This window comes from Capricornis sumatraensis, chromosome 23 (genome assembly GCF_032405125.1).
Source record: "Capricornis sumatraensis isolate serow.1 chromosome 23, serow.2, whole genome shotgun sequence".
NCBI lineage: Eukaryota > Metazoa > Chordata > Mammalia > Artiodactyla > Bovidae > Capricornis > Capricornis sumatraensis.
This window is the reverse complement of record NC_091091.1, coordinates 49,320,970-49,348,905: the sequence shown is the minus strand read 5'-3', so window position 1 is coordinate 49,348,905 and position 27,936 is coordinate 49,320,970. Positions and strand designations below refer to the sequence as shown.

At 50.5% G+C, this 27,936-nt stretch overlaps 1 protein-coding gene across 1 annotated transcript; it reads left to right on the top strand.

The window, feature by feature from the left end:
• Positions 1-168: 168 nt before the first annotated feature.
• On the top strand, positions 169-27,936 carry C23H10orf143 (chromosome 23 C10orf143 homolog). Its single transcript, XM_068961798.1, has 4 exons — positions 169-295; positions 17,154-17,327; positions 17,424-17,486; positions 27,591-27,936. Exons 1-4 carry the CDS (start codon positions 227-229, stop codon positions 27,618-27,620), a joined length of 336 nt encoding a protein of 111 aa, XP_068817899.1. The 5' UTR covers positions 169-226; the 3' UTR covers positions 27,621-27,936.

Below are 27,936 nucleotides of genomic sequence, written 5' to 3'. Positions count from 1 at the left end.
AAATCCCCTCATTTCCTCAGGTTCTGGCCTCCGCTACTAGAGCCTGTCGCCGCGCCAGCCAGAGCTCGCGAGTTCCTGGCGGCACCCCGCCCCCAGAACCTTATTGGCTCCCTTGGGGCACGTGAGCGCAGAGGGCGTGGCCTCGGCAGCCGGGGTTGGGCCAGGAGGGCGGCACCTGGCCGCTATCTGGGGCTGAAAGGCCCGGCCGCTTGGGGCCTGGGGTCGCATGGACACCCTGGCGCTGGGCCGATGGCGACGACGGAGGCCCGAGGATCTGCAGGTCCCGGGGGACGCGGTGAGTCCCCCGGGGCCCGGGCCTTGCGAAGGGGAAGGCGGAATCGCTGGGCGAACGCCCACCGGGTCTGGCGACTCCTGGCGCCAAAAGCGGGAGGAGGCCGGGCGCAGGCGGGCGGCACGCTCCCGCTTGGGCGGAGCGTAGTGGGCGCGGCCTGAGTGAGGCGGACCGCCCCTGAGACCGCGCCTGCGCAGAGATGCGGGCCCGGGCGGGCAGAGCGCGCCCACTTGGGCGGAGTACAGTGGGCGGGGCCTGGCGAGGCGGACCGCCCCTCAGACCGCGCCTGCGCAGAGATTCCGTCCCGGGCGGGCGTTGTGCGCCCGCGTGGGCGGAGCACAGTGGGCGGGGCCTGGGTGGGGCGAGTCGCCCCTCAGACCGCGCCTGCGCAGAGATGCAGACCCGTGCACCTCGGGGTCCTGGAAACCCAGGGGTGGTTACATGTGCACAGGGTTGCTGCGGAGGCCTCGGAGGTTCTGTGTCCCAAGTCAAGGGCCCTCTCGCCTTCTGCGCGCAGCTGTTCCTGAGTCAAACCGCCACGTGCAGGCGCTGGGCTAGGTGTGGTATGGGTGCCAGGCCAGCAGACACTCCAGTCGTTTGCTGCGAGAAAGCAGGGTAAGAGGTGATGGGTAATGGCAGGGTCCCTAATCAAGCTCGGGGTGGGTGCGTCGTCGAGTCTATGCGAGGCTTGAAGGGAAAATTAGTGTGGGCAGGAAGTGCGTAGGCTTTCAGGGAAGGACAGAAGCCCTTTGGGATTGTGACAAGGAGGGCAGAGCCTCTGAGCTGCGCTCTTGTCCAACACCTCTGCCTGCGAATCGCCGGTTCTCATTTCATCTTGTTTACTTCATGGATCCCTCTAAGAGCAGCAGCCATCTACCGCCTTACGGAGTGACAGAATTATTTACATGCTTCCTCGACTCCTCCCGGCTCCATAAGCATGGCCTGTGCCTTCCCAGTTAGTGCAGGCAGCCTTTTTCTCCATTGTTTTGCACAGCCTGTCAGGAGTGAGTTGCTTTCTCCCCTGAAGCCTCTTTCTTCTCTGCCCACTGCCTGACCATGAGCTGGTGTTGCTTATGTTCTTGGTGCAGCACCCCTCTCCCTGGTGCCACCTCACAGGGTATAGGCTAAGCTTCTGTAACAGGAAGACTTCAGACCATCCTGGCTCAAACCTGAGGGAAGTTTGGTTCTGTGCATAGCAGTATGGAGGTGAGCCCAGGGCAATGGAACAGTTCAGTCCAGTTCAGTTGCTCAGTTGCATCTGACTGTTTGCGACCCCATGGACTGCAACAGGCCAGGCCACCCTGTCCATCACCAACTCCTGGAGTTTACTCAAACTCATATCCATCGAATCGATGATGCCAGCCAGTCATCTCATCCTCTGTCATCCCCTCTCCTCATGCCTTCTAGTGGTACCCAGATCAAAGACATCCACACACCCAGTCTCATTCTGCCCGTGGCTTCAGCAGCCCTTGTCCTCCAGGCATGTGTGTGTCCAACCTTCAGTCATGTCTCATTCTTTGCAACCCTGTGGACTGTGGCCTGCCAGGCCCCTCTGTCCATGGGACTTCCCAGGCAAGAACACTGGGGTAGGTTGTTTGCTTTAGGGGATCTTCCTGACCCAGGGATTAAACCCATGTCTCCTGTGTCTCCTACATTGGCTGGTGGATTCTTTACCACTGAGCCACCTGGGAAGCCCCATCCTCCAGACAGTGGGAAGTAAATAGGAAAGTGACACAGTAATCCTGACATTTAAAGGGCCACCCTTTCCCCAGAGCAGCTTTGTGGGAAATGAAAGAGATGGTGGTGAGAGGGGAGGCACAATGTATAGATGGTGAGAGGTGTCAGAGGCCCAGCCTGAGGGGAGTGTAATGGCAGCACACCGACGTGGCTGTGGATTTTGGAGGAAGAGCTGGCAGATCTTGCTGGTGGAGTGGGCGTGCAAGGGCGCGTGAAGGGAGGAGTCCAGATGACGCCCAGGGTTGTGACCTGAGCTCCTGGGTGTGCAGTGGTGCTGGCACCGCAGGAGAGGACGTCTCGGAGACATTTAGCTGAGGTGTGGCCGATGCTGCCAGTCCTCAGGTGGCGACCATGCGGGTTATCAGTTTCACAACGGCCTGTTAGGATGTCCATGTGACCAACGAGGAGACCGAGGTACAGAGAGATTAATCAACTAGCAAGTGGTGGCAGTAGGTCCTAAACCCTGCCAGCGCCCTCCAGGGCTTGTGTTCTTAACCACTGGGCTATACAGCTTCCTCCAGGGGGCTTGTGGAACTAAAACATGAGACTTGAAGACGAAGTCCAGAGTTGGCCATAAACTGATGGGAAGTGTGACGCACCAGACTGTTGGGGATGGGGGGCCATAGGTCATTGTTGATCAGAGGAAACGGGAGAGGCTTAGTAGAAGAAACCTTGAGTGGTCTTTCAGGTTAGAGTTGGTGGGATGAGGTGCCCAGGCTGAGGCTCCAGCACGTCCAGACTTGCCAGACAAGGGTGAGGGTGTGTAGTGCTGCGGGGTGTCCTGTCTCCTGATCTGATAGAGTTCTTGTTAATGTTGTATCATGTCCTAGTTTTTGATCTGATAATCTGGATTGAGCTTCATAAAGTAGCCAAGTTCTTCCCTCCATTTTCCACTTCTTGTTCTCTGTCTCTCTCACACACACCCATTCAGAGTTTGGTTACTCGGGAAGCGTGAGTCCCTTTGTACCTCTGTGATAGCCAGTGGCTCTGCACCCCGTGTGTTAAAGCCAGCAGAAGAGATTAGGAGCTGCAGCCACCAGGACCGTCTCTGGAATGAGGATCCTCATGAGCCAGGGTCAGGAGTCTCTCCTGTCCTCTTGGGAGTGTTCCGATCACGGTAAGGTTAGTGAATGTGGTGGCAGTTAAATAGCAGTAGTGCTTATCATTTCTGTTGCATAGACTTTTTAAAAATTATTTTTCTGAGCACCTGTTGTGTACCAGCACTGTTCTAGGCTCTGGAAGAAGAGAAGGGAGGCCTTGCTTAGGTTGAGCCCATGGCTGGGCATCCAGTGCCCTGCTCCTTGCAGTCCCTAACCACCTCATTCACCACACCTTTCAGAATGGAAGTGTCAGCCCAGATGCCCAAAATTCATGTCTACGCCTCAGCCTTTTATCTCCCTGAAGACTCTTTTTCCAAAAAGCTCTGTAAAGAGTAGGCTCTCTGGGCAGAGTACAGAGGTTCAGTAACAAGAACAAAAACTTACTGTTTGCCCACAGAGTTCCCATTTCCAGTGCACTTCAGTCTTTTGTATATTCTTATTTCCATCTGGTTTAATTTTGGGTTTTCTTCCTGAAGGAATTCCTTTAACACATGTTCCCTGGTGGCTCAGACCTGCCTGCAGTGCAGGAGACCTGAGTTTGATCCCTGTGTTGGGAAGTTCCCCTGGAGAAGAGAATGACAGCCCGCTCCAGTATTCTTGCCTGGAGAATTCCCTGGATGTAGGAGCCTGGCAGGCCACAGTTCATGGGACTGCAGAGTCGGACACGCGTGAGCAACCAACACTTTCAGAGTTCGTGTAGGTTCTGCGCTGCAGCAGCAATGTCACTGCTGACTAAAGCCACTAACAGGTTAGTGTTTTCAACACAGACTTTAACTTGTCAGCCCTTGCGTGGCTTTGTTTAGCTCTGCTCTGTAGGTTCTTCTGCACGTCTGGAACCGGTTAGGTGCACATTCTATCGGCAGACATGTTTTTCCTTCCGGGTACACCTGTACACAGGCCATGCCTTCAGTCCCAGGGTGAGCACACTTGAGCTTTGTGGGAGGGCATGTAAGTGAGTTGCGGTCTGGAATGTTTTTGATTCAGCTGTTGAAATTTAGACGTGAGTAAATTGTAAAATTCCTGCCATTTTCACCGATCCTTGATGTTACGAATAGCTGCCCCTGAATTAGAGGGCGGCTGATATTTCTCTGGATGACTTGATAGATCTACTTTTGCTGACACTTGAAAGGTTGTCCAGTAAAGCTGGGTGTTCTTGTCAGCAAAACCACTCAGATGTATTGATGTCTCTACCTCCATCCAAGTAACCTTATGGGGTCTAACTTACAAACTGAGAAATTCAGAATTGAATTTGCTTGTTCTGCTCCGTAGGACATAGGTTTTCTTCCTCATCTGCTGAATGAGATCCCCACTGTGGAACCTAGTGAATAGTAGCTGATGGCGTGGGTCCCTGACAAAACCGTTTGGCTCTGCCTTTCAGTGGCTACTCTTTTCGTTCTGAATAATTGCAGCCCACTCCTCAAGAAACTGTCCACTTCTCTCACCTGTTTTTTTAGAAATTATCCACTGAGCTACTCTGTATTGTCTGGTCTACTCAGTTTAATTGTACTCAGCTATCAAAAGCAGAGTCATTACTTTGCCAACAAAGGCCCATCTAGTCAAAGCTATGGTTTTTCCACTAGTCATGTATGGATGTGAGAGTTGGACTATAAAGAAAGCTGAGCACCGAAGAATTGATGCTTTTGAACTGTGGTGTTGGAGAAGAATCTTGAGCATCCCTTGGACTGCAAGGAGATCCAACCAGTCCATCCTAAAGGAAATCAGTCCTGAATATTCATGGGAAGGACTGATGCTGAAGCTGAAGCTCCAATGTTTTGGCCACCTGATGAGAAGAGTGGACTCACTGGAAAAGACCCTGATGCTGGAAAGACTGAAGTCAGGAGGAGAAAGGGGACGACAGAGGATGAGATGGTTGGGTGGCATCACCAACTCAATGGACTTGAGTTTGAGCAAGCTCTGGGAGATGGTGATGGACGGGGAGGCCTGGCGTGCTGCAGTCCTTGGGATCACAAAGAGTCAAACATGACTGAGTGACTGAACAACAACAATCCTCCCATCTAGAAAAAGGAAATTTATCAATGATTTCATCTTCAGTTGTAACTCGAATCAGATACTCATGCTGCCAGCTACACCCAGCCTCAATCATTTGGTTTTCAGTGGATTTCTTTATACATAACTCAGAAGAGTCAAGATGAGGTTGGGTCAGTCAGGAGGCAGTTTTGGATGGTTTGGGCCCTTTTGGGTATCTCTTGTGCTCAGCAGTGACATGTGGAGGACCAAGACCAAGCGAGGCACACCAGAGGGCGTTCACACCCACTTTGTAATTGCTTCCCACGAAGAGTGTGTGTATGTTTAACTGAAAAGAAATGACGGGAGACTTACACTGATGCATCAAGTGGTGGTTATCTTCAAAATGTGTATCATTTATTTAGGGAAAATTATAAATCGTCTGGTGTAGTGTGCCCCTTCCGAATGGTCCCGTGGCTATGACTTCTCAGGTTTCTCTTTCACACTTACCATCAAGACCACATGAATTACAGTAAAAATTTTAAGTGTACAGTGAAGTGATTTTTCGTGAATTTAGCTGTGCAGCCATCACCATAATCAGACTGCTTTCTTCAGGAAGCTCTCTTGTGCCCATTTGCACTCCCATTCATGCCCCGGGTCTCATCTGTCACTGATCTGCTTTCTGTTTCTCTAGATTTGCCTTTTCTAGATGTTTCATGTGAACAGAATCATAGAATGTACGGTTTTGTCGCTGACTTCTCTCACTTTTATAATGTTTTTGAGGTTCGTCCACAATGAAGCATATATTAGTAGCTTGTTTTTTTACTGCTAAATATTATTCCATTGTATAGATGCACCACGTTTGGTTTACTCACTCATCAGTGGATGGACATTGGTGCTGTTTTTTTCTTTCTGGCTGTTACAAATAGTGCTGAAAACTCGGAGGGATCGCATGGAGGTCGTCGTGTGGACGTAAGTTTTCTTTCCTGCTGGATAGTCCCCGAGGCTAAAATGACTGGTTCCAATGTTAAAGTTATGCTTAACTTCCTAAAAACTGCCAAACTGATTTTAAAGTGGTGGCAGCATTTTACACCCCTTTGTTCAGTTGCTCAGCAGCGTCTGGCTCTTTGACCCCGTGGATGGCAGCACACCAGGCTTCCCTGTTGTTCACCATCTCCCAGAGTTTGCTCAGACTTACATTTAATGAATTGGTGATGACGTCCAACCATCTCATTCTCTGTTGTCTCCTTCCTGCCTTCAATCTTTCCCAACATCAGGATCTTTTCCAATGAGCTGGCTCTTCGCATCAGGTGGCCAGAGTATTAGAGCTGGAGCTTCAGCTTCAGCATCAGTCCTTCCAATGAATATTCAGGGTTGATTTCCTTTAGGATTGGCTGGTTTGATCTCCTTGGTCTCCAAGGGACCCATAAGAGTCTTCTCCAGCACCACAATTTGAAAGCATCTCTTCTTTAGTGGTCAGCCTTCTCTATGGTCCAAGTTTGCGGCCCTGCTGGCATCCTAAGATGGTTCTGGTTTGTCCGTATCTTCCTCACACGTGTTGTTTTGACTGTAGTCATTCTAGTAGATGTGAAGTTAGGTGTTCACAGCAATCTGAATTTTTATTTCCCTAATGATGAATATCTGATATTGAACATCTTTTTACGTGCTTATTAATCATTCATATCTTTTTGGTGAACTGTCTATTCAGATTTTTTTGCTCATTAAAAAATAGCTTTCGGTTCGGTCGCTCAGTCATGTCTGACTCTGTGTGACCTCATGGACTGCCGCACCCCAGGCTTCCCTGTCCGTCACCAACTCCCGGAGTTTGCTCAAACTCACATCCATCCACCCATCTCATCCTCTGTCATCCCCTTCTCTTGCCTTTAATCTTTCCCAGATAAATAGCTTCATTTATGTTTAATTTCAAATGGGTTTCTGAACTTAGTTCCAGTGTGTGGTGGAGGCTTCCCCCAGCAGTTCTTGGACCCTAGCAGGATGTCTCAGACTTCAACTCAGTTCTGACACTGACTACCCAGAGACAGCCTCAGAGCCCACGGGTGGAGGGCCCAGGCCCCCAAGGCCACCCTCCACTCCAGACACCAAAGCTCAGGTTGTTACCACCGGCTGTAAGTCAGAGGTCCCCACCACCCCGTCCTTAGATCCAGGGATCTCTGGAGCCGCTCATAGAACTGCGGCAGCCCTCGACTCACCAGATGACTGATTGTAAAGGATATCGAAAGACGTGAGTCCGCAGCCGTAGGAAGCACACGGAAGACAAGGCCCGGCCCAGAGGAGCTCTGTCCCCCTGGGGCCCCGGCCGCATGCCACACCGGCTCGCGGCTCCCGTCCTGAAAGCGCGAGGAACCCCTCCTCTTGGGTTGCACGGCGGCCTCTGTGACGCAGCTTCTGTCCCCTCCCCACTCCCCAGAAATCAGAGGGTGGGACTGAAAGTCCCAAGCAGCTCCTCTTGGTTGGTTCCTCAGGCAGCCAGTCCCCCCAAGCCCCTCAGGTGCCTTCCAAAAGTCACTTTGTTCGCGTGAGTAACAGGACACCCATTTCTCCTTTTTGGCTCTGAAGTGACCTCAGGAACTGAGGACTAGGGACCACGTGTTGTGACAGAAAATACGCCCATTGCTCTGGTCGCTTAGAAACTCCAGGGGTTTTGGGAGCTGCAGTCCAGGAACCAGATGTATCTTAAAAATACATTTTGGTCACCTGAATGACTATATATATGTGTGTGTGTGTCTGTATATAACGTATATATTTATTATACACATATCAGTTCAGTTCAGTTCATTTCAGTCACTCAGTCGTGTCCGACTCTTTGCGACTCCATGAATTGCAGCACGCCAGGCCTCCCTATCCATCACCAACTCCTGGAGTTCACTCAGACTCACGTCCATCGAATTGGTGATGCCATCCAGCCATCTCATCCTCTGTCGTCCCCTTCTCCTCCTGCCCCCAATCCCTCCCAGCATCAGAGTCTTTTCCAGTGAGTCAACTCTTCGCATGAGGTGGCCAAAGTACTGGAGTTTCAGCTTCAGCATCAGTCCTTCCAATGAACGCCCAGGACTGATCTCCTTTAGAATGGACTTGCCGTCCAAGGGACCCTCAAGAGTCTTCTCCAACACCACAGTTCAAAACCATCAATTCTTCAGCGCTCAGCTTTCTTCACAGTCCAACTGTCACATCCATACATGACCACAGGAAAAACCATAGCCTTGACTAGACATATATACCTATATAAATAAATAATAAATATATAATAAATGAGAGCTTTGCAGATTTGTATCCTAGTGAAGTTCACTCTGAAACTGCACAGGTCAGTGGTTTCAGTGTAGTGCGGAGTTGTGTAAACACCGTCACAGCCTGATTTCAGGACATTTTCATCCCCCCTGAAAGAAGCCTGGTCCCCTGTGCCGCGGCCCCCCGCCCTCTGAGCAGCCACCAGTCTGCTTCCTGTCTTCTGCCAACTTGGCTGTCCTGGCCATTCCATATAAATGGAGTCGCAGAATATTTGGTCTCTTGTGACTGGCTTCTTTCACTTACTGTAAGCGGTTCATCCGTATTGAAATACATATTGGTATTTTATTTCTTCTTGCTGCTAAATATTACATTATATGAGTAACGCCACATTTTATTTAAGCATTTCTCCGTGGATGGGCATTCGGGTTGTTTGCTCTTTGGGGATTTTCTGAGGAATGCTGCTGTGAACGTTCAGGTACAGGTTTTTTGTGTGGACGTGTGTTTTCATCTCCCTTGGGTAGGTGCCTCGCTGTGGAATTGCTGAGTTATTAGGTAACTCTGTGCTTAGCATTTTGAGGAATCACCAAACTCTTCTGCAAAACAGCTGCACTATTTAAATTCCCACCAGCAACAAACAGGGGTTCTGTTTTCTCCATGTCCTTGCCAACACTTGTTTGGATTATAACCATTCCAGTGGGTGGGACATGGTATCCCGTTGTGGTTTTGATTTGCATTTTTGTAATGACTAATGATGTTGAACATCTTTTCATATACTTATTGACCATATGTATATCTTTGTCAGCAGAATTCCTATTCATATTCTTTGCCTGTTTAAAAAATTGTGCCATCTTGTTGAGTTGAAAGACTTCTTTATATATTCTGGAGACAAGTCCATTAGCTTGCATATGGTAAGCAGTTTTGGATATTGATGAAATCCAGTTTATGAATTTGTTTTTTTTACGAGTCATGCTTTTGGTGTCGTATCTAAAAAATCTTTGCCGAGCCCAAGATCACAGAGATTTTCTCTTATGTTCTCTGCCCTTACATTTAGCTCTCTGATCATCCCAAGTTCATCTCTGTGTGTGGTATGTGTTAGGGCCCTGAATTCCTCTTTCTGCATGTGGATAGAGAGTTCCGCCAGCACCACTTCTTATGAAGGCTCTTCTTTCTCCGCTGAGTTGTCTCCGCACCCTTGTCAAAAGTTAGTTCACTGTGAAGGGAAGGATTTGCCCTGGACTCTGGGTTCTGCCCCAGTGACCTCTGCGCGTATCCCATGCCGTTACTGCGTTGTCTTGATTCCTGCAGCTTTACGTTTAGCTTTGATATATTTTTCATACATTGTTCAGTTTTTAGTGCTTCTTTAGTATATGTCTCAGTCTTGTCTGAACGCATGCTGAGCCCCAGGTCTGGCATTTCCAGTCACTGGGCTTCAGGCAAATTAGCTGGGGTTGGTGGACTTCATCTTCTTCACGTGCAGAATAGAAGTAAAATGCCCTGCTTTTCTGGCAGCACGGGCTCTGGTTTGCTACTGAAATAACAACTATAGAAACACTCTGTGCTGTAGTTTTTTTTTTAAATCATTGCAAGGACAGTTACTAGGTCCCACCTGTGGTAAACAGATTTTTTTATAATTTAGGTTTATCCTGTCCTTGGTAAATCATGCAAGCAAAATTAGTGCTCAGTGTAGAGTGTGTTTATGTCTTTTCATTTTCATTGGAAGTAAAAGAGTGGTTTTTCTTTGCTCTCCTCCACCACCTTCCTCTGGGGAGCCAGCTTTCATGGAATCACGGTGGTGCCGGTGGCTTACCTCGCTTGTCTCCTCATCAGTTGCTTTCTCTTTCCTGAGCAGGACTCGGTCTGGGGTGTGGACGCAAGGCCGTGCCCGGGACGGGGAAGAGTCTTCCGGAAAGGGCAGCTGATGACACGCAGCATCCCGACGTTATGGTCCCCGTGGCTGAAGTCCCAGGGCACCTGGCCACACGGGGTTGAGAGTAGGCATCCTTGCTTCCACTGGTTTCTGTAGTTGAGTCTGTGCTGCAGAAAGCAACACCCCCAAGAGTGCAAGGTCATTTCCAAGTGACTGTCCCCAAGGGGGGATCTCTGCACGCTTTTCTCAGCAACAGTCTGCAGACCTCTGCAGTCCTGCTCCCCGGCGCTAGCGGTTCTGTCTCAGAGCTGGTGGATGTCCGCATCAGCTGCTCCAGCCAAAGTGAACTTTCTTTACTGGGACCTAGAATATCTCACTCAGCAACTTTCTGATAAAACTGGGACTCAGTCAGCATCACACATTCATGATACAAGTGATCTTTAGAATAAATTCCACTGGTCAATAAAAATCCTTAAAATACCTTCAAATGAAAGATGAGATTATTGTGCATGTATGTGTGTAGTTGGAGAGTTACCTTTAATTGCATTACCAACTTCTGTCAATTTACTTTGGAATTCTAACTTAGAGTATATGTGCTTAACATATATTAGCATATATATTACATGTGCTTGACTTGAGGCTTTTCAAGAACCTGCCACTTCTTGCTGTGCTGATTGAAGATAATTCACAAGGTGTTTCTGTCAAAGCATTCAAGGAAGTTGGCATCTTCTTTCTTTACCCTCCACATTCTCTTTGCGTGCAGAGTCGAGAAATGGGTTTCCAGAGGGGGCATCCTATCAAGTGTCTTCTCTTACTCAACTGTGTTTCTTTTTCAACTCTTCTCTGGTGAGATTGCTGCTTGATAGGTCTTCTGTAGTTACTAAGTAACGGGGTCTTTGTGTTTATTCAGGATTTGAATTTTGTTTACACAGTGCCAGAGTCAGTTGTTGCTGTTCAGTTGTGTCTGACTCTGCGACCCCACGGACTGCAGCAGGTTGGGCTTCCCTGTCGTTCACCATCTCCCAGAGTTTGCGCAAACTCAAGTCCATAGGGTTGATGATACCATCCAACAATCTCATCCTCTGTTGTCCCCTTCTCCTCCTGTCCTCAGTCTTTCCCAGCATCAGGGTCTTTTCCAGTGAGCTGCCTCTTCGCATCAGGTGGCCAAAGTATTGGAGCTTCAGCATCAGTCCTTCCAATGAATATTCAGGGTTGATTTCCTTTAGGATTGACTGGTTTGATCTCCTTGCAGTCCAAGGGACTCTCAAGAGTCTTCTCCAGCACCACAGTTCGAAAGCATCAATTTTTCGGCGCTCAGCCTTCTTTATGGTCCAACTCTCGCATCCTTGCATGACCACTGGAAAGATCATAGCTTTGACTAGATGGGTGTTTGTCAGCAAAGTGATATCTATGCTTTTTTAATATGCTGTCTAAATAGCTTTTCTTTCAAGGAGCAAGCATCTTTTAATTTCATGGCTGCAGTCGTTGTCTGCAGCTACATGGTAAACCTTCACATGCCCTGATGAAGGCTGACTGAAGCCTCTCCAGAAGGGAGTGGAGAGAGCGGGGCACGTGACACACGCGTCCTGGACTTCAGCGCCTCTCAGCCCTCATAATCCATGGTAATTGGAATATTTGCCGAGTAAATATGCGAGTCAGTGTCATATACACCCAGCTTTCACTAATCCCTGTTTAAAGCAGAAAACATGAATGATTTAATCCCCTCGGCCAGCCGAGGGCCACCACGTTCCCTGGAGGAGCCCAGCCCTCGATGACTGACTTGGGGTTAGCGTGGCTCCCCTTCCCCCACCACATGGGGACCCAGCCCCCGCCACCGGAGCCTCTTGAGGAGTGTCCACCGTGGGTGGCCACAGGTCTGCTGACCCGCTGTGCCAGGCCTTGTTTGATCCCACAGAGAAGAAGTTAGAATCCTTCTAACTCATCGAGAAACATGGAGTGTGTAGACCTCATCGAGAAGCACGCTTCCTGCTCACAGTCACCCGTCCACGCCCCTCTGCTCTCCTTTTTGGCAAGTGATGTTCCTCAGAAAGGAGCACGGGGCTGGGATGTGACCGCAGGAGGAAAGTCACATCCTGCGTGTGGACGACGTGGGGCACGGTCAGTATCCCCACTTCTCTTTGCCGGGATTTTTTTCTGGCCGTACTGCCTGGCATGCACGATCTTTATTCCCCGACCCAAGATGGTACTCAGGCCCCCTGCGGTGGTCACACAGGGGCTTACGTGCTGGGCCACCAGGCAAGTCCTGCCCAGATAGTTGGGGGTTGGCAGGAAACCCCTTTACACAGCATGCCTCTTTCTGCAGCGTGAAGGCTGAGCAGATCCTGCGTAACCGGAGATCGCGGTCCTTGGTCTTTTCTTCCTCAGCCCTTCCATCCGACTCAGGCGGAACACGGAAGGTGGCACCATTTCCAGTCACGAAGGTGATCGTATGATGATGGCGGTATTTGGCAGTACTTTGATACAATGGAAAATAGCAAGGAAATCAGATTAGACTTGGAAACTAAACTTAAGGGTTATGTAGCAGACCCTGGTGTTAAATTTAAAGCAGAAGGACCCTCAATAGTCCCCAGGAACGGGCTGTGCGTCCTGTGGGGGAGACAGCCGTGAGCTGGGGGGGGGGGCGGTGCCGGCCTCGTGTGGACCTGGGTGGCGGGTCGCTGGGGCCCCTCAGCCATGGTTTTTTCCCTGTGGACTTGGGACTACATCTTGGAGGTGGGGGCGGGGGAGCTCTGCTCTCCTCCGCAGTGGTGACAGCATGTTGGGAGTGTTTTACTTGGTGCATTTCAGGAGGAATAATGACAATCTAGAAACTCTAGGACATGGTGTCTAGAAGAGGAAGATTCTGGAAAGCCTCTCAGATATGGGAGAGTGAAAGAGAGCAGGAATGCTTGGTTGGAGAGAAGCAGCCTCAGAGGTGTCCGAGAGCTGTCTTCACACGTGGGAAAGGACTTCTGTCTTACACACGTCACTCTTCATGTCGCTCAAGAGGAAAAATTAGGATCATGGGAAGGTGACTTGGCTTATATCTGTATTTCTAGATGTGTGGTATACACCAGAGCAGGTGCAGGAGATTTTTTATCTCCATTTTTAAAACTTCATTTCCAAGCAGTTTTAGACTTACAGAAAGGTGGGGGAAAAGTAACTGTAATATAGAGAAATCACCTGGACAATGCACGGTGGCCAGGCTCACCCCATGCACGGCCATCGCCCGGGCTCCAGCCTCACTTCAGCTTCACTTGATTTCCCGCTAGCACCCTTTTTCTGTTCTGGATCTCTTCCAGGACCCCACACTGCACCGAGTCCTGCTCACCCCTCTAGTCACTGACGTGTCCTTCCAGAACCCCACACTGCGCTGAGTCTGCTCACCCCTCTAGTCACTGACACGTCCTTCCAGGACCCCACACTGCTCCGAGTCCTGGTCACCTCTCTAGTCACTGACACGTCCCTCCAGGACCCCACACTGCGCTGAGTCTGCTCACCCCTCTAGTCACCGACGCGTCCTTCCAGGACCCCACACTGCGCTGAGTCTTCTCATCCCTCTAGTCAGTGACGCGTCCTTCCAGGACCCCACACTGCGCCGAGTCCTGCTCACCCCTCTAGTCATTGACACATCCCTCCAGGACCCCACACTGCGCCGAGTCCTGCTCACCCCTCTAGTCACTGACGTGTCCTTGGTTTCCTGACCCTGGCACGTCTATGGAGCAGCGGTCAGCTATCTGGCAGAAGACTGTCAGTCCATGTGGGTTGTCCAGCATCTTCTGTGATGAGGTTGAGACCACGCCCTTTCTGGCACGAGTATCACGAGGTGATGTTACACTTTCTTAGCGCATCTTATGGGGACTGTGATGTCAAGATGTCTCAGTACCGTGATGCTGACCTTGTCTCTGGGTGAAGATGGTTTCAACTGTGAAGTTACCAGTCTTTTCTTTATAATTAATAAATACCTTGGGGGAGATATGTTGAAACATGAAAATATATGTTGAAACTATATGTAAAACAGTTTTATGTACAAAACTGAAACTTTATAAATTAATAAATACCTTGGGGGAGAAAGCATATTTCTTCTTAAGCCTTTGCCTTCTGAGTTAGCATCTATTAGTAAATCTTGCCTAAAATATTTTCCACTGTGTGTTTACTTCGTGATGGTTTTGTCTTTCCCTCATTCGTTTAACACTTACTAATCTTTTTCCTGGTCCCTTTGATACACGACTGTCACTGGTACAGTACTGACCTGTACTACAGAATTTTTCCACTTTCTCTCTCGCTTCATCTCTCGTGTTTTAGTGGAATTATTTCCACCATGTCAGAGGATGTAATATTTGCACATTTGTCTGTCAGCCTAATTCCACCTTTATTTTAAATTTAGTCTGAGATGTACATTTTAATACCTTCAGATGCTTACAAAAAATCCTTATGCTGGAATTTTCCCAGTCGTCACTGGTTAGTTAGATGCAGCTTACCCTCACATAGAATCCTCTAGAAGGGCTCATGGCTGTAGTGGTCTCTAAATTCAGGTATGCTGAAATTCTATTTCTGTAATCTTGATATTTGAGGGACAGCGTGGCTGACTTTAAATTCTTGGCTTGTGTTTTCTTTCACTGAGTTTTGAAAGCATGCTTCTCCGCTGTCTCACTCACGTGCTGGCCTTGAAAAGCCCGATGCCTGTCCAGTTCCTTTGCACTGGTGCTGACCTGCGCACCCAGGGGCACTGAGGGTCCCGTCTCTTCTTTGCAGTCCCCCGGCTTTCTTAGGGTGTCTCCGTGTTGGTCATTCTGGGTTACTTTTCCCAGGTGCCCCGTGAGCCTCCTCATTTTGAGCGTCAGCCAGTCTCCTCTTTCCGTGACGTTTTCTCGGGCCGTAGTTTTCAGTCTGAGCTTTGCTCTGTTACTTTGCTCTCCTCTTTGCAGAACACTGACTCAGCGACCGTTTCTTGCTTCTTTGTCTTCCCTTCCTGCTGCTGCGTGTTTCTAGCCGCCCGTTTTTCTTTACGTCGTTTTCTTCTCTTGATTATGCTCCTGCCCTTCTTTGGTGTCCTCTATTAATTTTCACTTGAATTTAACCTCTTTGGTGCATTTTGTAATTTTTCCCTCACTTCCCTCCACTGCTTTTCTGAACTCATTCAAGTCTCTCGGCTTCTCCCCATTTCTGTCCTTTCTGTTTTTACTTTGCTAATTCAGGATGGTTTTTCTTTTCCTCAGATGTTTGTTTGAGTGTTTATGTTTTTAAGAGTTAGACTTACAGTCTCCTTTTGACCCATGTCTTTTCAGGAGGAATTCTTATGTTCTGGGGTTTTTTTTAAAGATTGCTGCTAGGCACCTCTGCTGTTGGTGTGGCTGAACGCAGGTGGAGCAGGTGTCTGTCTGTCTGCTGGTGGACGGGGTGGCGGTGAGCCCCCTTGTATGATGGGCATCCTCACTTGCTGGACCCCAGACTCACCCTCTCTCTCCTCCTCCTTGCCACCACCCGGCCCCAGGGGCACCGGCCCGCCCCTCTGCCGTGCCCCTCCCGGGAACTGAGTGCTGTGTCCGTGGCTGCCGTGCTGACTTGAGCCCCTGCCCGCCTCTGGGCTCTGGGGCTCGGGCTCCTCCTCACTGCCTCTCCGGGCGCCTTGCCCTCGCTGGCGACCCTGTCCTGTCCCGCTCACGGCGTCTCCTCCTGCCCTTGTCAGGGCAGGGCCACGGTGAAGGGTGTGGGCTGGAGCGGAGGGAACCCGCGCTGGGCTCTGGTGGCTTTTCTGTCCGCCGGGCCGTATTCGCAGATGTCTGCCTTCTCCGGTTCAGGTTGTGCCCGGGTGTGGTTCTGCAGCAGTGACTGACCTTTCTGGACTTCCTTGTGTTCAGGAAGGACGGTGGCGTGGGTGATGGGGGGCTGGCTACCTCTGTCCTTGCCTCAGGCTCCCGGAGTCTGCACTGTATTTACCGCAGGGCGTTATTCTCTGGTTTAGGGGCTCAGAGGTCAGCATTTGCCATTTTCCCCCTCAGCTATCTATTTTAAGACATGTTAGTTAAGGAAGAGTAAAACTAACACTTGATACTAGGTTTCTATATTAAATAAATCCATAAAATGAAAAGTCCATTTAGAAAATAATGAATAAATAATGGAATGGATCGTGAACAGATTTGGCGCAAATCATGACGATGGTTTGCCGGTGACTGAGAAGAGTGTGGGACCACCTGTGAACCAGGGGTGTTTCCTGACTCTGGTGGGCACCATCCAGCAGCGGGGACCCAGGACAGGGTGGACCTTGTGTCCCCTGCAGAGGCCTCCTGCCCATCTGCTCTGTGTCGCTGAACACATCCTTACCCCACGGAGCACAGACTTGGAACTTGGAGAGTCAACTGTTTTCCTTCAGCTTTGGAAGACTGCTTTTGTAATTCATCTTTAATTCACGGGAATGCCAAAGTCAAATGCCTTTCCCGAAGGTTATCCCTTATGGGCTGTGTGTGCAGCTTGTGAAATAAAATCAGCCCACTCTTCAGTGTCAGGAAGACAAAGACTTATCCACATGGAATTATTCATATCGTATAAAGAAAGTACATAACTTGACATTGTATTAAGAAAGTACTGACCTGGCGAAAGTATCGAAGCGCATAACTAGTTTCTTGAACAAAAATTTATAGGTTTTGTACATTCTCGATATCGATAAACCAGTCACAACAGTTTATTATAAGAATTTTGACCAAAATTGCTTCAAATGACTATTTTAAACTTGTAAAGCTAAATAAATATCAGACTGTGCTGGAAGTAATGAGGTTAAGTGATGGTGGTTATTCCCGGAAGATAAAGTTGGAAGTTGTCTCTCCCAACGTCCTATAAACTTTCCAAGCTCTTCGGGGGTCTGTGCAGCGAGGTTCTCAGAGGCAGCTTCAGTCAAGAGCGCCGTGTGCTTTCCGAGGCCATCTAAAGTGAGACTGTGTCGTTGCAGAAGCGGGCGTGCAGGAGGCTGGACGCCGCGGCGCCAGAGCGGGACTGCCCCCAGGTGAGGGTGCGCATCCCAGCGTCCGGGGACAGCGAGGAGCCCGAGTCCCTGGATGCCCAGCGCAGAGGCCGCCTGCCCTCACCACGGCCCGACAGCGGCCAGCGCCGACCAGGCATGGGGGTAGGTTCCTGCTCCCGCAGACCAGCCTTTACCCGTTCGGTGAAAGTGTGAATAAGCGCTGCCCTGGCTCATCCGTGGCTGTGGTTTGTTGGACAGGGTCCCCCGGACGGCGGAAGGAGCCGGGCCCAGCCTTGCCCGCGGTGCATCGCGGGAGAGTCTGTAAGTACATCCCCCTGCCCTCTGTGACCTGACAGGCCTGTCCTTAAATCCTGGATCCGTAGAACAAGGGTGCTAGAAACGGCCGTTTCGTTCCTAAGGAACGAGGGGTGTAAATTAAAAGGTGCAGGTTGATTTTCTGAGCATTCTACTCGGCTGCAAACTAATTTGCTTCCAGCTTCAGACTGAGACTACAAATTCAATATACATTTGAAATTCTTTCTAAAAACAGGGTTTAGAGAAGGGAACAGGTCCTGGAAGTGGTTAAAATAGAGCTAATTTGAGGACCTCTTAGAGAAATGTCCTTAACTCATTTACTTACCCAAATGGGAATCAGTGTTGCTTTTTCTTTTCCCTCCTTAAGCTTTTCTTTCCTATTTGCATACACTTCACATAAATCCCAAATTTCAGAAGGAGAAACACCATTCACACCATTAATTCAAAGGAATGGGACGTCTTAGTGTCACTAGAGTCAGATTCTCAGTCCCCTGTGCTGGGCAGAAAATCAGGAAGTGTACGTTGTTGCTGTTCAGTTGCTAAGTCATGTCCGACTCTGCAACCCCGTGAACCCCAAGCACACCAAGCTTCCCTGTCCTTCATTCAGGTTAGCATCATGATACTTTTGTTCCTAAATTTGGGCTTGTTCTAAAAATAAAAGCTTTGAAGCCTCTATAATTCTTTTTTTTTTAATTTTAAGCTTGCAGTCTTCATATTGCAATAAAACAGAATTGTGTTTAATTTCCACATAGAAACCAGGAGCGTGTGTGTGTGTGAGTGTTTTCAGGATTTCCCCCTAAAGATCTTTAGAGACAACACAGTGCTGCTTTTGATCAGCAAACGTTTGAGTCAGTAAATTGCAGAGTCTTTACGTGGTGCATTGTGGGTAACTGTTTTGTAGGGAGAGGCGGTGATTTTGTTTTAAACAAAGGCCGGTCACCAGGGGGCCTCTGAAGTCCTTAGACGAGTACGAAGACCAGGGCCAGGTGGGCCTGCCCGTGGAGATGTGCCTGCCTGCTTTCGTACTCCATCATCAGGAAAACCTCCACGGTCGTGTTGCATTTTGTGGTGTGGAGGTGGTGGTGGTTTAGTTGCTAAGTCGTGTCTGACTCTTTGAGACCCTGCGGACTGTAGCCCACCAGGCTTCTCTGTCCATGGGCTTCTCCAGGCAAGAAGACTGGAGTGGGTTGCCATGCCCTCCTCCAGGGGAATCTTCCCAACCCAGGGATCGAACCCAGGTCTCCTACATTGCAGGTGATTCTTTTGCCTCCAGTAATCCTGAATAATGTTGAAACTAAAGATCCAGCAACTTCCTGTATTTCGGTTGATTCCTATAACTGCCAAATGTGCCCTGGATTCTGATAATTAATATTATGGCCGCACTGTGGGTAGAGTGCGTTATTGCTGGTGACTAACTCGAAACCTTCCTTGTTCTCGTCCCATTTCCATGGAATGTGTCTTTCAAATCCCCCATCTGTTGGGCAGACAGTTGGAACCTAGTACGGATTCTTAATGCTCCAAGAGGTCGTCTTCTGGCATGAACGGCTTAAAGGAAAAAAAAAATTGGCTCAAGCAGCTGATTGGATCGTTTAAGCTGATGTTCTGTTTGAACAGCAGCACCTGTTTGATTAGGGTTTCCTTCCCTTGTGATTCCCCAAGCTTGCCTCTGTGTGTTTCCTAGGAGACGAGTCTGTGCGTGGAAAGCCTATATTGATATGTAAATATATCATTTTTTTCACTAATGCTCGATATTCTTTCCATCTAAATTTTCAGAAAGTGACTTTAAAAAATCAGTTTCCCTTTATTTGTAGTTATTCTCAATAAAATTTCACCCAGGCTTGGGTGATTTAATATTTACACCCACTATTTCTAAAAGTCTTATGTAAATAAAGATTGAAATGTGAATTTGAAAAGTCACACCTCTTGATATTTGAACAGACTATAGCTGCATATATCTTCTTTTTCTAATAATATGGCTAGTTTTTCTCTTAAGCTTTTAAAATAATAAGACACTATTTTTGTATTCCAGAACATCAAGAGGCTCAGTGTTAAATAAAAAGCAAATAGTATTTTTAGAAATGCAGGATCCCAGGGAGAAGCGCTTAACAGTAAATCACCGATGGGCAGCAATTCCAAATTTCAGAAGACTTCATTAAACGCGGGGCTCCACTCACAGTGCTCCCCGTTCGCACGGAAACCTGCCTGTCTAGGCCCGCCGTTCCGTGGCTGCCCCCGGTGGCGAGCTTGGCTCAGAGAGCAGCAGGGGTCACGCTGGGGGTTGTGTGGGAGCCCTGTGTGCGTGCATGCTCAGTCGCATCCGCCTCTGTGACCCCATCGAGTGTAGCCCACCAGGCTCCCCTGTCCATGGAATTCTCCAGGCAGAAATACTGGAGTGGCTTGCCGTTTCCTTCTCCAGGGGGTCTTCCTGACCCAGAGACTGAACCCACGCCTCCCGCATTGGCAGGCAGATTCTTCACCACGACGCCCCTAGAAAAGGCACGGGGAGTTGCTGGCGGGAAGCTTGCCTTGGTGCCTCAGCGAGCTGGACGCTTTTCCCTGAGAACCTCCTTGGGTCCCCCTTCTCGCCGTGTCTCTAACCTCGGCAGGTGTCAGCTGACCTGGTTGGCTCTGCTCGGGATTCCCGCGCGGCTGTCTCAGCTCACCGCTTGGGCCTGCCGTGTCTCTAACGTCGGCAGGTGTCAGCTGACCCGGTTGGTTCTGCTCGGGATTCCCGCGCGGCTGTCTCAGCTCACCGCTTGGGCCTGTTGGCTCTCCCCCACGAAGCTCTTCCTGACTGTCGCCGTGAGTCCTTGCTCACGCACGCAAGCACTTTTCCTGTAGACCTTCTCAGACTCACTCCCCAGGCTGACACGCGAGCCTCCCGTTCGGCCCATTGCAGCTCATTGATGGCGTCTTAGGGTGATCAGTTTCAGGTTCAGCCCCTAATACACGTTATTGTTAAGAAACAGCTCCTCACCACCCCGCTCATGGTACTGACAGCTGGGGTGAAGCCATCCCTGATTCTTGGGACGTGCTGTTCTGTCATTCAGGGTGTCTGCTCTGCCCCCGGGTGGGTGGCTCTCTGCTGTGCACCACCCAGGCTGTAGGGCCAGGGCGATGGTCTCCGCCTGCAGGAGGCTCCTTTCCTCGAGTGCTCCCAAGGCTGGGCCTGCCATGCAGCCGGCTCCCTCCCTTACTCAGCTCAGCAGTCTTTGTCCAGTGTGGGATCATGGTAGCCAAGTGTGCCATGAAATCATGCTCTTCTTAGAAACTCTTCCCATTAAATGGACCCTCGCGAGGCTGTGAGAGGTCTCCAGGATAGCCACATGAAGGTGCATGAAGGGGGCATCACCAGGCCGGAAGCCACAGGAAGAGCGGGTTCAGGATGCTGGCCCGGGGGGGTGCTGCCTCATCAGCGCCCCTTGTTCTGAGTGGCACCTGCCGCTGGTGTGCTGCAGCTCCTTAGGGAGGGCCCCCCAGACCTCATGGGTCAGCGTGGCAGTCCCCCTCGGCGCCGTTCCCTCCCCTCGTCTCCCCCCACCCCAGGTGGCCTCCCCCCCCACTTCCAGGGTCCCAGCTCCTGAGGACTTGGCCCCCTCGCTCCTAGCTCCTGCTGGGTGGCAGCTCTCGGGCTCTGCGGTCACCCCATCTCTTCCCTTTATCCTCCCAGCTGCCCCCCGCCTGAGAGGGGAGCCGCTCCTGGGGAACAGGTGCCTCCCTTCCTCCTGTGGGTGCTCTCCTCTTCCGTCATCTGTGACCTTGAAGCCCACATTCCTCTTGTGAAGCCCACATTCCTCACCTGAGTCTCTGTTCTGTCTGGACCCCACCTGGGCTAACCAGCTAAGGAGTGGACGGATCCTCCTGAGAACAGAAAGCCTGCAGTCTTTAACTAGGCCTGGAGTCTTGGTCACCCAGCAGGCTCAGCATTTGGGAGCCAGTCCCCTCTGCTGGGGTTTATCTCAGGTTACTGAGTTTTTACCCAAGCTGATAGTGAGTTACTACTTAAGAGCCAACATGCAGAACGGTGTTTTTGGTTTTGGGGACCCCACTGCTCCCAATCCCCAACAAATTGGCTTGGTTAACAGCCTGTTCATTAGTGTTGAGGGCAAAAACTAGGGGAGCATCTTAACGAGCTGCTACGTTATTCCCTTTTCGACGTTGAAACCCATGGCCTGACAACAGCATGGGGGGCTGGGAGAAGAGAGGTGGGCGACGTGGGGACAGAAGTGGAGGGCGGGGGGCGGGAGGGGTGGTCCCGGGGAGGGGTCCCCAGCCTACCGTCGGGGTTTGGCTTTCCCTGTAGGGTGGAGGGAGGCACCCCAGGATGGTCATTCTGATTCTAGATGGATGCATGTTTCCCCTGTACTGCTTCTTATCTCCAAACAGGTGACCTTTAAAGTATTTGCTCTGTCTTATTTACCTGTCTGTCTCATTAGCAACTGCTCCCTGCATCTGCAGCGTCTATAAAGACTGCTCTGACCCAGGGGCGGGGGGGAAGCCGGTGCAGACAGGAGTCTCTGTGCCCCTGCCTGCAGTGATGGGGGCAGTGCCACCTGGCCCGGGGGTCAGGCCCAGAGCCAGGGCCAGGGTGGGCACAGCAGACTCTGACATGGAGTAACACAGACACGTGTGCAGTGAGTCACTGTCTGTGTTTCAGCAGCAGCTAGATCTTATCGGCCCTTTATCCATATGTCCTGAGAGAAGACGAGTCACAGAGGGGTCACCGGGAATTTCACTGATGATTAGGAATCAGAGTGCCCTGTGCACTTCCCCGAGGTTCGGCAGGGACCCCGGAGGTCATCGGTCAGGTTGCCGATAAGGAACGCAGTCCGTGGGTCTAGGTGACCAGCCCGCCCCGCACCGTGGTCAGTGGGGAGGCCGGGCTCCAAGCCCGCAGTGTAGGCCTCTCCTGTGCCCGCTGTCCTGGCTGGTCTGTGGCCCCGTCACTCCCACACTGGGCACGGCAGCAGCCCGCTCTGACATGCTCAGAAGCACAGCCGTGAGGCCACAGGGCTTCATGGACGTCCTTCCCAGACCCGTGAGGGCTTCGTGGCCAAGACAGGGCTGAGTCCCCCAGACGGTGGGAGAGGCAGCAGGCCAAGGAGGAGTCTGGCTGTGCTGGTGTGGCCATAGATGAGCTTGCATACACTTGCTGACAGAATCCTCAGATAGAATCTCTGACAGTAAACGTTTCCTCTGAATATGGATGCCAGAAAATTGGTTAAATTTTTTTTTTTTTACTGTGTTGTTGAGATTATTTCAGGTTCTGAAGGAATAGAGAACCTTCAGGTGACTAAAGAACAAAACTAAAACTTCTTTCTCTGGGGATAAAATGTTATACTGTGAGGAGACAGTGAAACAGATCTTCACAGAAAAGCTCGTGTTTTTTAAAGAATGGCGTTTAGATTTCCTACAAGCATGTTGGACTAACCAGCGTATGCTACAGGTAAAGACATTAAGTGCGTTGTTAATCATAGGAGAGAAGCAGGGCAGTAGATACAGACATACTCCCCTGCGGCTGTCATCAGGACTTGGCTTCTGTCGGGTTTGGTCCTGGAGTGGGCCTGCAGAGATGTGCACAAAACACCTGTGGCGCTGTTTGCTTAGCAGAAAGCCAGAAACCACATCCACGCCCATCAGGAGGAGAATGGGTAAGTGGCTCGGTTGCTCAGTCCTGTCTGACTCTGTGACCCCACGGACTGCAGCCTGCCAGGCTCCTCTGTCCATGGGATTCCCCAGGCAAGAATACTGGAGTGGGTTGCCGTTTCCTTCTCCAGGGGCTCTTCCCCACCCAGCAATCAAACCTGGGTCTCCTGCATTGCAGGCAGATTCTTTCCCAACTGAGCCAACCTAAGTGGACTGGCATGTATTTATTCAGTAAATATATACTTCAGTGAGGATGGATGACATTTTGCCTGTGGCATCCTATCTCGTAAGCCACATAATGGTTCGTGTATGTTCGTTATATTGCTGTCTATACTTTTTTGTATTCCTGAAAAGTCCTGGTGAGTGTTGGACCTGATGGATCTGCACGTCTGATGTATCATGGTGAAAGAGAATTCTGGAGAGCTGCTGGAGAGAAACCAGCTATCAGAGAAACTGATAGCCGTGAAGGAACAGTGCTTTGAGTGACAGCAGACCCCCATTGGTTACAGACACCAAGGACCTTGGAATAATGCTCTGCAATGCTAAGGGGACTGTCCTGTGAACGTGTGTCTGTAACATGCTCAGAGCTGGGGAGACCAGTGCAGTGGGAATTCCCTTGCCCTCACAGTAATTCAGTTGCCAGAACTAACTCCAGAAGAGAGAATCCCAATGGAATAATTTGGGAAAGCTCTCAAAAGCTAGCATCCCAGATGGTTTATAGGTTAAAAGAGATTCTACATAGAGGAACAAACAGATGACTTGCTTTAGAAAAAGAAGTTCATTATTTGATCAAAGGAGGAGGAAAAGAAACAAACCAAACTGTCATCTTAACAGAGACAGAAGCTGCCCAGTTATTCCAAATCCCACTCAAGATAAAACCAGAAGTAGGGGGTTTCTCCTGGTGAGGTTGGAAGGTCTCTGCACTTAGGGGGAACATTTCTTTGGATGAAGAGAGAAGCAAATTTGTTTGCCATCACCACTTCTGCTTAGCAGGGTTTCTAACTCAGACAGTTAAACAAGGAAGAAGAAACTGGCTGTAAGAGTTAGAAGAGGAAGAAAACGAAGCTGTGATTTCCTGATATCATCTACACAGAAAATCCAAGCAAATCTGCAGATAAAGTATTAAAGCTAATATTCATCAAGATTGTTGACCATAAGATGAGCTTGCAAAAATAGGATGGAGGAGGAGATAAAGAAATTGTGCTCTTTATCCAGTGGAATATTACTCAGCCATGAAAGAGGGAGATGCTGCCTTTTCCAGCAACGTGGATGGCATCTGGGAGCATTGTCCTAAATGAAATGAGTCAGACAGAGAAAGACAGATTCTGTCTTATACATGGAATCTTAAAAACACAGCAACAAAAAAAAGCTCATAAAACAGATAGGTGATTGCCAGAGATGGTGCATGAGGGATGGGAGAAATTAGTGAGGGAGTCAAAAGGTTAAAATGAAACAGCAACAAGAATCGTTTTAAAAGCAGCAGCAGCAGCAGCAGCGGGTAAATGGGCCGTTTAAGCTCCTCAGACTCTTTGCAGAGCAGGTTCCTCAGACCTCTTAAGGGTCAATGTCTCTGGTGAGGATCCAGGCTGTCCCTCCCTTCCAGCCCACCGTAGTGAGTTTGAGATAACACGAATTTATGTACGAGAACAGCCTGAGTGGATTTTGGAGAGTGTCCTCCATGCCTGCTTTGGAAGTCCAGGAAAGCTGTGCATACAGTTTTTTTTAGTTTTAAACTCAAGGCTGTTCCTGGAAAATACATGCATCCTTATACCCTATTTTTAGAGCTGCCTGTTTGTCCATAGCTCCTCCGTGAAGCCCATGATCCTTGCGTGTCTGAGGCAGGAGCGCTGCCCATCACAGCACTGTGGCAGGAGGGCCCGGCCCCTCAGAAGCCCGGGGCTGGGCTCATGCCTGCGTCTTCCCTCCCAGCCTGAGCCCCTGACTCAGTCTTCGAGGAGCAGAGACGGCCATGGGGTGTCCCCTTGCTCCTGCTCACCTCCCCTTGATTCCCGTGCCACCCACATGTCCTTCCCCTGGTCAAGATGCATCGCTTCCCAGGCTTGATCCCTTTGGACATACTCGGTAGGAGACTCAGAACAGTGTACTCGCTGCTGTTCTGAGCTGCTTGCCAGAAGCTGCTGCTGGGTACCCATAAGTACTAAGCCTTGTCCCCACCATCCACTTCCGCCCCACAAGGCTCTCTGGACTGGGCTGGGACAGGTTCCAGCGCCTGGGAGCATCAGGACAGTCTGGGACGGAGGCAGAACCTGGCCTCAGGAATCCGGTCTTCTTTTTCCCTGGTGTGTGCTCTGCGCTCCTCCAACTGCTGCGGACTTACACTGACAGACAAGCCTTCACAAGGTGGAAGGCGAGGTTCAAATAGAGAATCGTGGACTTCTTGGAGCTCCATGCTGGGATCTGGTGCAGTGAGGGAAAGCTGGCCCCTGGACCACCCCTGTTCCCAGCCCAGGCCCTGTCCTGACTGACAGGAGGCCTTAAGCACACAGACGCATCCTTTCCCATCCACATTCCCACTCCCACCTCCCCATGGTGGACCTTTCAGCCTGCAGCAAGCATGTCAGAGACGGGCTCTGATCTCAGGAGAAGGCACCTGGTGGGGAGGCTCTCCCAGCCAGGGGACAGGCTCCGGAGGGGACAGGACCTATTGGGGGCGTCCATAGAGATGTGCAGCCAGAGGAGGTCCTTCAGAAGCTTCGACCCAAGGCAGAGAGAGTGCTGTTGAAATGAGGCCGCTTCAGTGGAGGGGAACTCATAGGTGGCAACTAGGGAGCAAATGCCACTTTCATGGATTCTTGTGGACTTGAGTTACGGTGTAAGGTCCTTTAGTTTTAACCTGGAAGAGCCTCATCAGTATTTCTTGTAGGGTAGGTCTGCTAACGACAGATTTTTTGTTTTTGTTTATCTGGGAGTGTCTTAATTTCTCATTTTTGAAGGATAGTTTTGTTGGATACAAAATTCTTGGTTGACCTTCAGCACTCTGAATTGGGCTGAGAAATCAGCTGTCAATCTTGCTGAGGATCCCTTCAACTTGGTGTGGCATTTCTTTCTTTCCGCTTTCAAGACTGTTTGGGTTTTGACAGTGTTATTCTGAAGAACCTAGGTGTCTTTTTGGACCTTACTCTCTTTTGATCCCATTGTTAGAAGCAAAACAAAACTCTCTTCAAAAAAAAAAAAAAAAAAAAAACACTTCTCTTGCCTGGTGGAAAAATACTGAAATTGTGTTTTATCAAAAGTGTTGTGTTCCCACTATTGCTTTTAATACCACTTTTCAAGCCTTCTCAGATAGGCAGTGGACGTACGAATTGTCAACAGTGAGACTAACGTTTAAGGCACAGCTGTCCTCTTCCCTCGTGCCTTTATCAAATCGGGTTCAGTGCCCAGGCCCCCCATCAGACGTGGCTCCAGGGGCTGGTCCCTGCCAGCGGCCGCCTCCAAGTCTGAGGACGTGAGGCCTCACTTCTGCACCAGGGACAGGGGTCTAAGCTTTGAGAGGGACATCGGCAAACTGGACCCTGGGGAGGAAAACGCGATGATTGGGAACCTGAAGTCGTATCAGGGAGTAGAGATTGGGCGAGAGGTTTCAGGGAGTGATTCCTGCAGGTCCTGTTGTGTAGACGGTTCTAGGTGCAGGCCCTCTTTTTGATGTGTCCGTGTGTCCAGCTGCAGCCTGTCCTGTTTGTTCTGCCTCCGGTGTCTCTCCAGATGAACCCCATCCAGACAGGGTGGCGTGGGGTGGGGTGGCGAGGCGTGGTGTGGCGTGGGGTGGGGTGCGTGGCATGGCGTGGGGTGGCGTGGCATGGGGTGGCGTGGGGTGGGGTGCGTGGCGTGGCGTGGCGAGGTGTGGGGTGCGTGGCGTGGTGAGGCGTGGGGCGGGGTGGCATGGCGTGGCGTGGTGAGGCGTGGGGTGGCGTGACGTGGCGTGGTGTGGCGAGGCGTGGCGTGGGGTGGCGAGGCGTGGCGTGGCGTGGCGTGGCGTGGCAAGGCATCTCAGTCACTTCTACATGAAGGTGAGGAGACAGGAGCTCTGCTGCGGGGGCAGGGAGGCCAGGCCCGAGTGGGACCCTCGCGAAGCTGGGTCACTTCCAGCCCCGGGCCCCCTGCGAGGACCCTGCTGCAGTGCACTCGTGCTGAACCCATATTCAGTATTCAGACATCATTAAAAAAAAAAACTATGAATTTATAAACGGTACTTTCATTCTCTTTTTTCCCCTCTCATAGAATCATAGGAGAGAAGAGAAGTAACATTTATCGAGAACATTCTGTGCGCCAAGCACTGTAGGAAGCACTTTAAATATCTTAATTATAATATTATATATATGTTCTGTGAATACGTGCTTAGCTCAGAGTGTGTGTTAGCCCAGCCGTTTGAAAGGCAGAGCTCAGTGCTATGAACCTAAAGCCAAGGTAGGTTCATTCCCACGACGCACCACTTTCTCGTTGTAGGGGCACTTTAGCCACACGGAGGGTCGGTAGGAGACCGCGCCGGGAGAGGAAGGTCGCAGCCATGGTTTCGAGCCCTCATGCAGCGGCGGATGTGCTCCCCTGGACGGACCTGCCGCCTCTTGTCCCCACAGCAGCCGCCGTGCTCCCGTTGGGAGGTCCCGCCTCCTCACTCCAGAGCCAGAGAGCCTGCGGACCTCACTCCTCCCGAAGCCGCCTTTCCAGCGCAGCCTGCTGGGGACGGTCACGGCTTTATCTGAGAGTTGAAAGTATCTGGCATCCAGCGTCGTGTGCGGTTTGGGAGTCCACGTCCAAATGGAAAGCCCCGCTCCGTACTTTTCTGTTGTTT

Excerpts from the sequence above, each read along its gene's own strand:
- C23H10orf143 (XM_068961798.1), top strand. The coding sequence starts at position 227 with ATGGACACCCTGGCGCTGGGCCGATGGCGACGACGGAGGCCCGAGGAT. Across the intron at positions 296-17,153 it reads TGCAGGTCCCGGGGGACGCG|AAGCGGGCGTGCAGGAGGCT; the intron begins GTGAGTCCCCCG and ends GTGTCGTTGCAG. Across the intron at positions 17,487-27,590 it reads GGTGCATCGCGGGAGAGTCT|GGGCACTTTAGCCACACGGA; the intron begins GTAAGTACATCC and ends TTCTCGTTGTAG.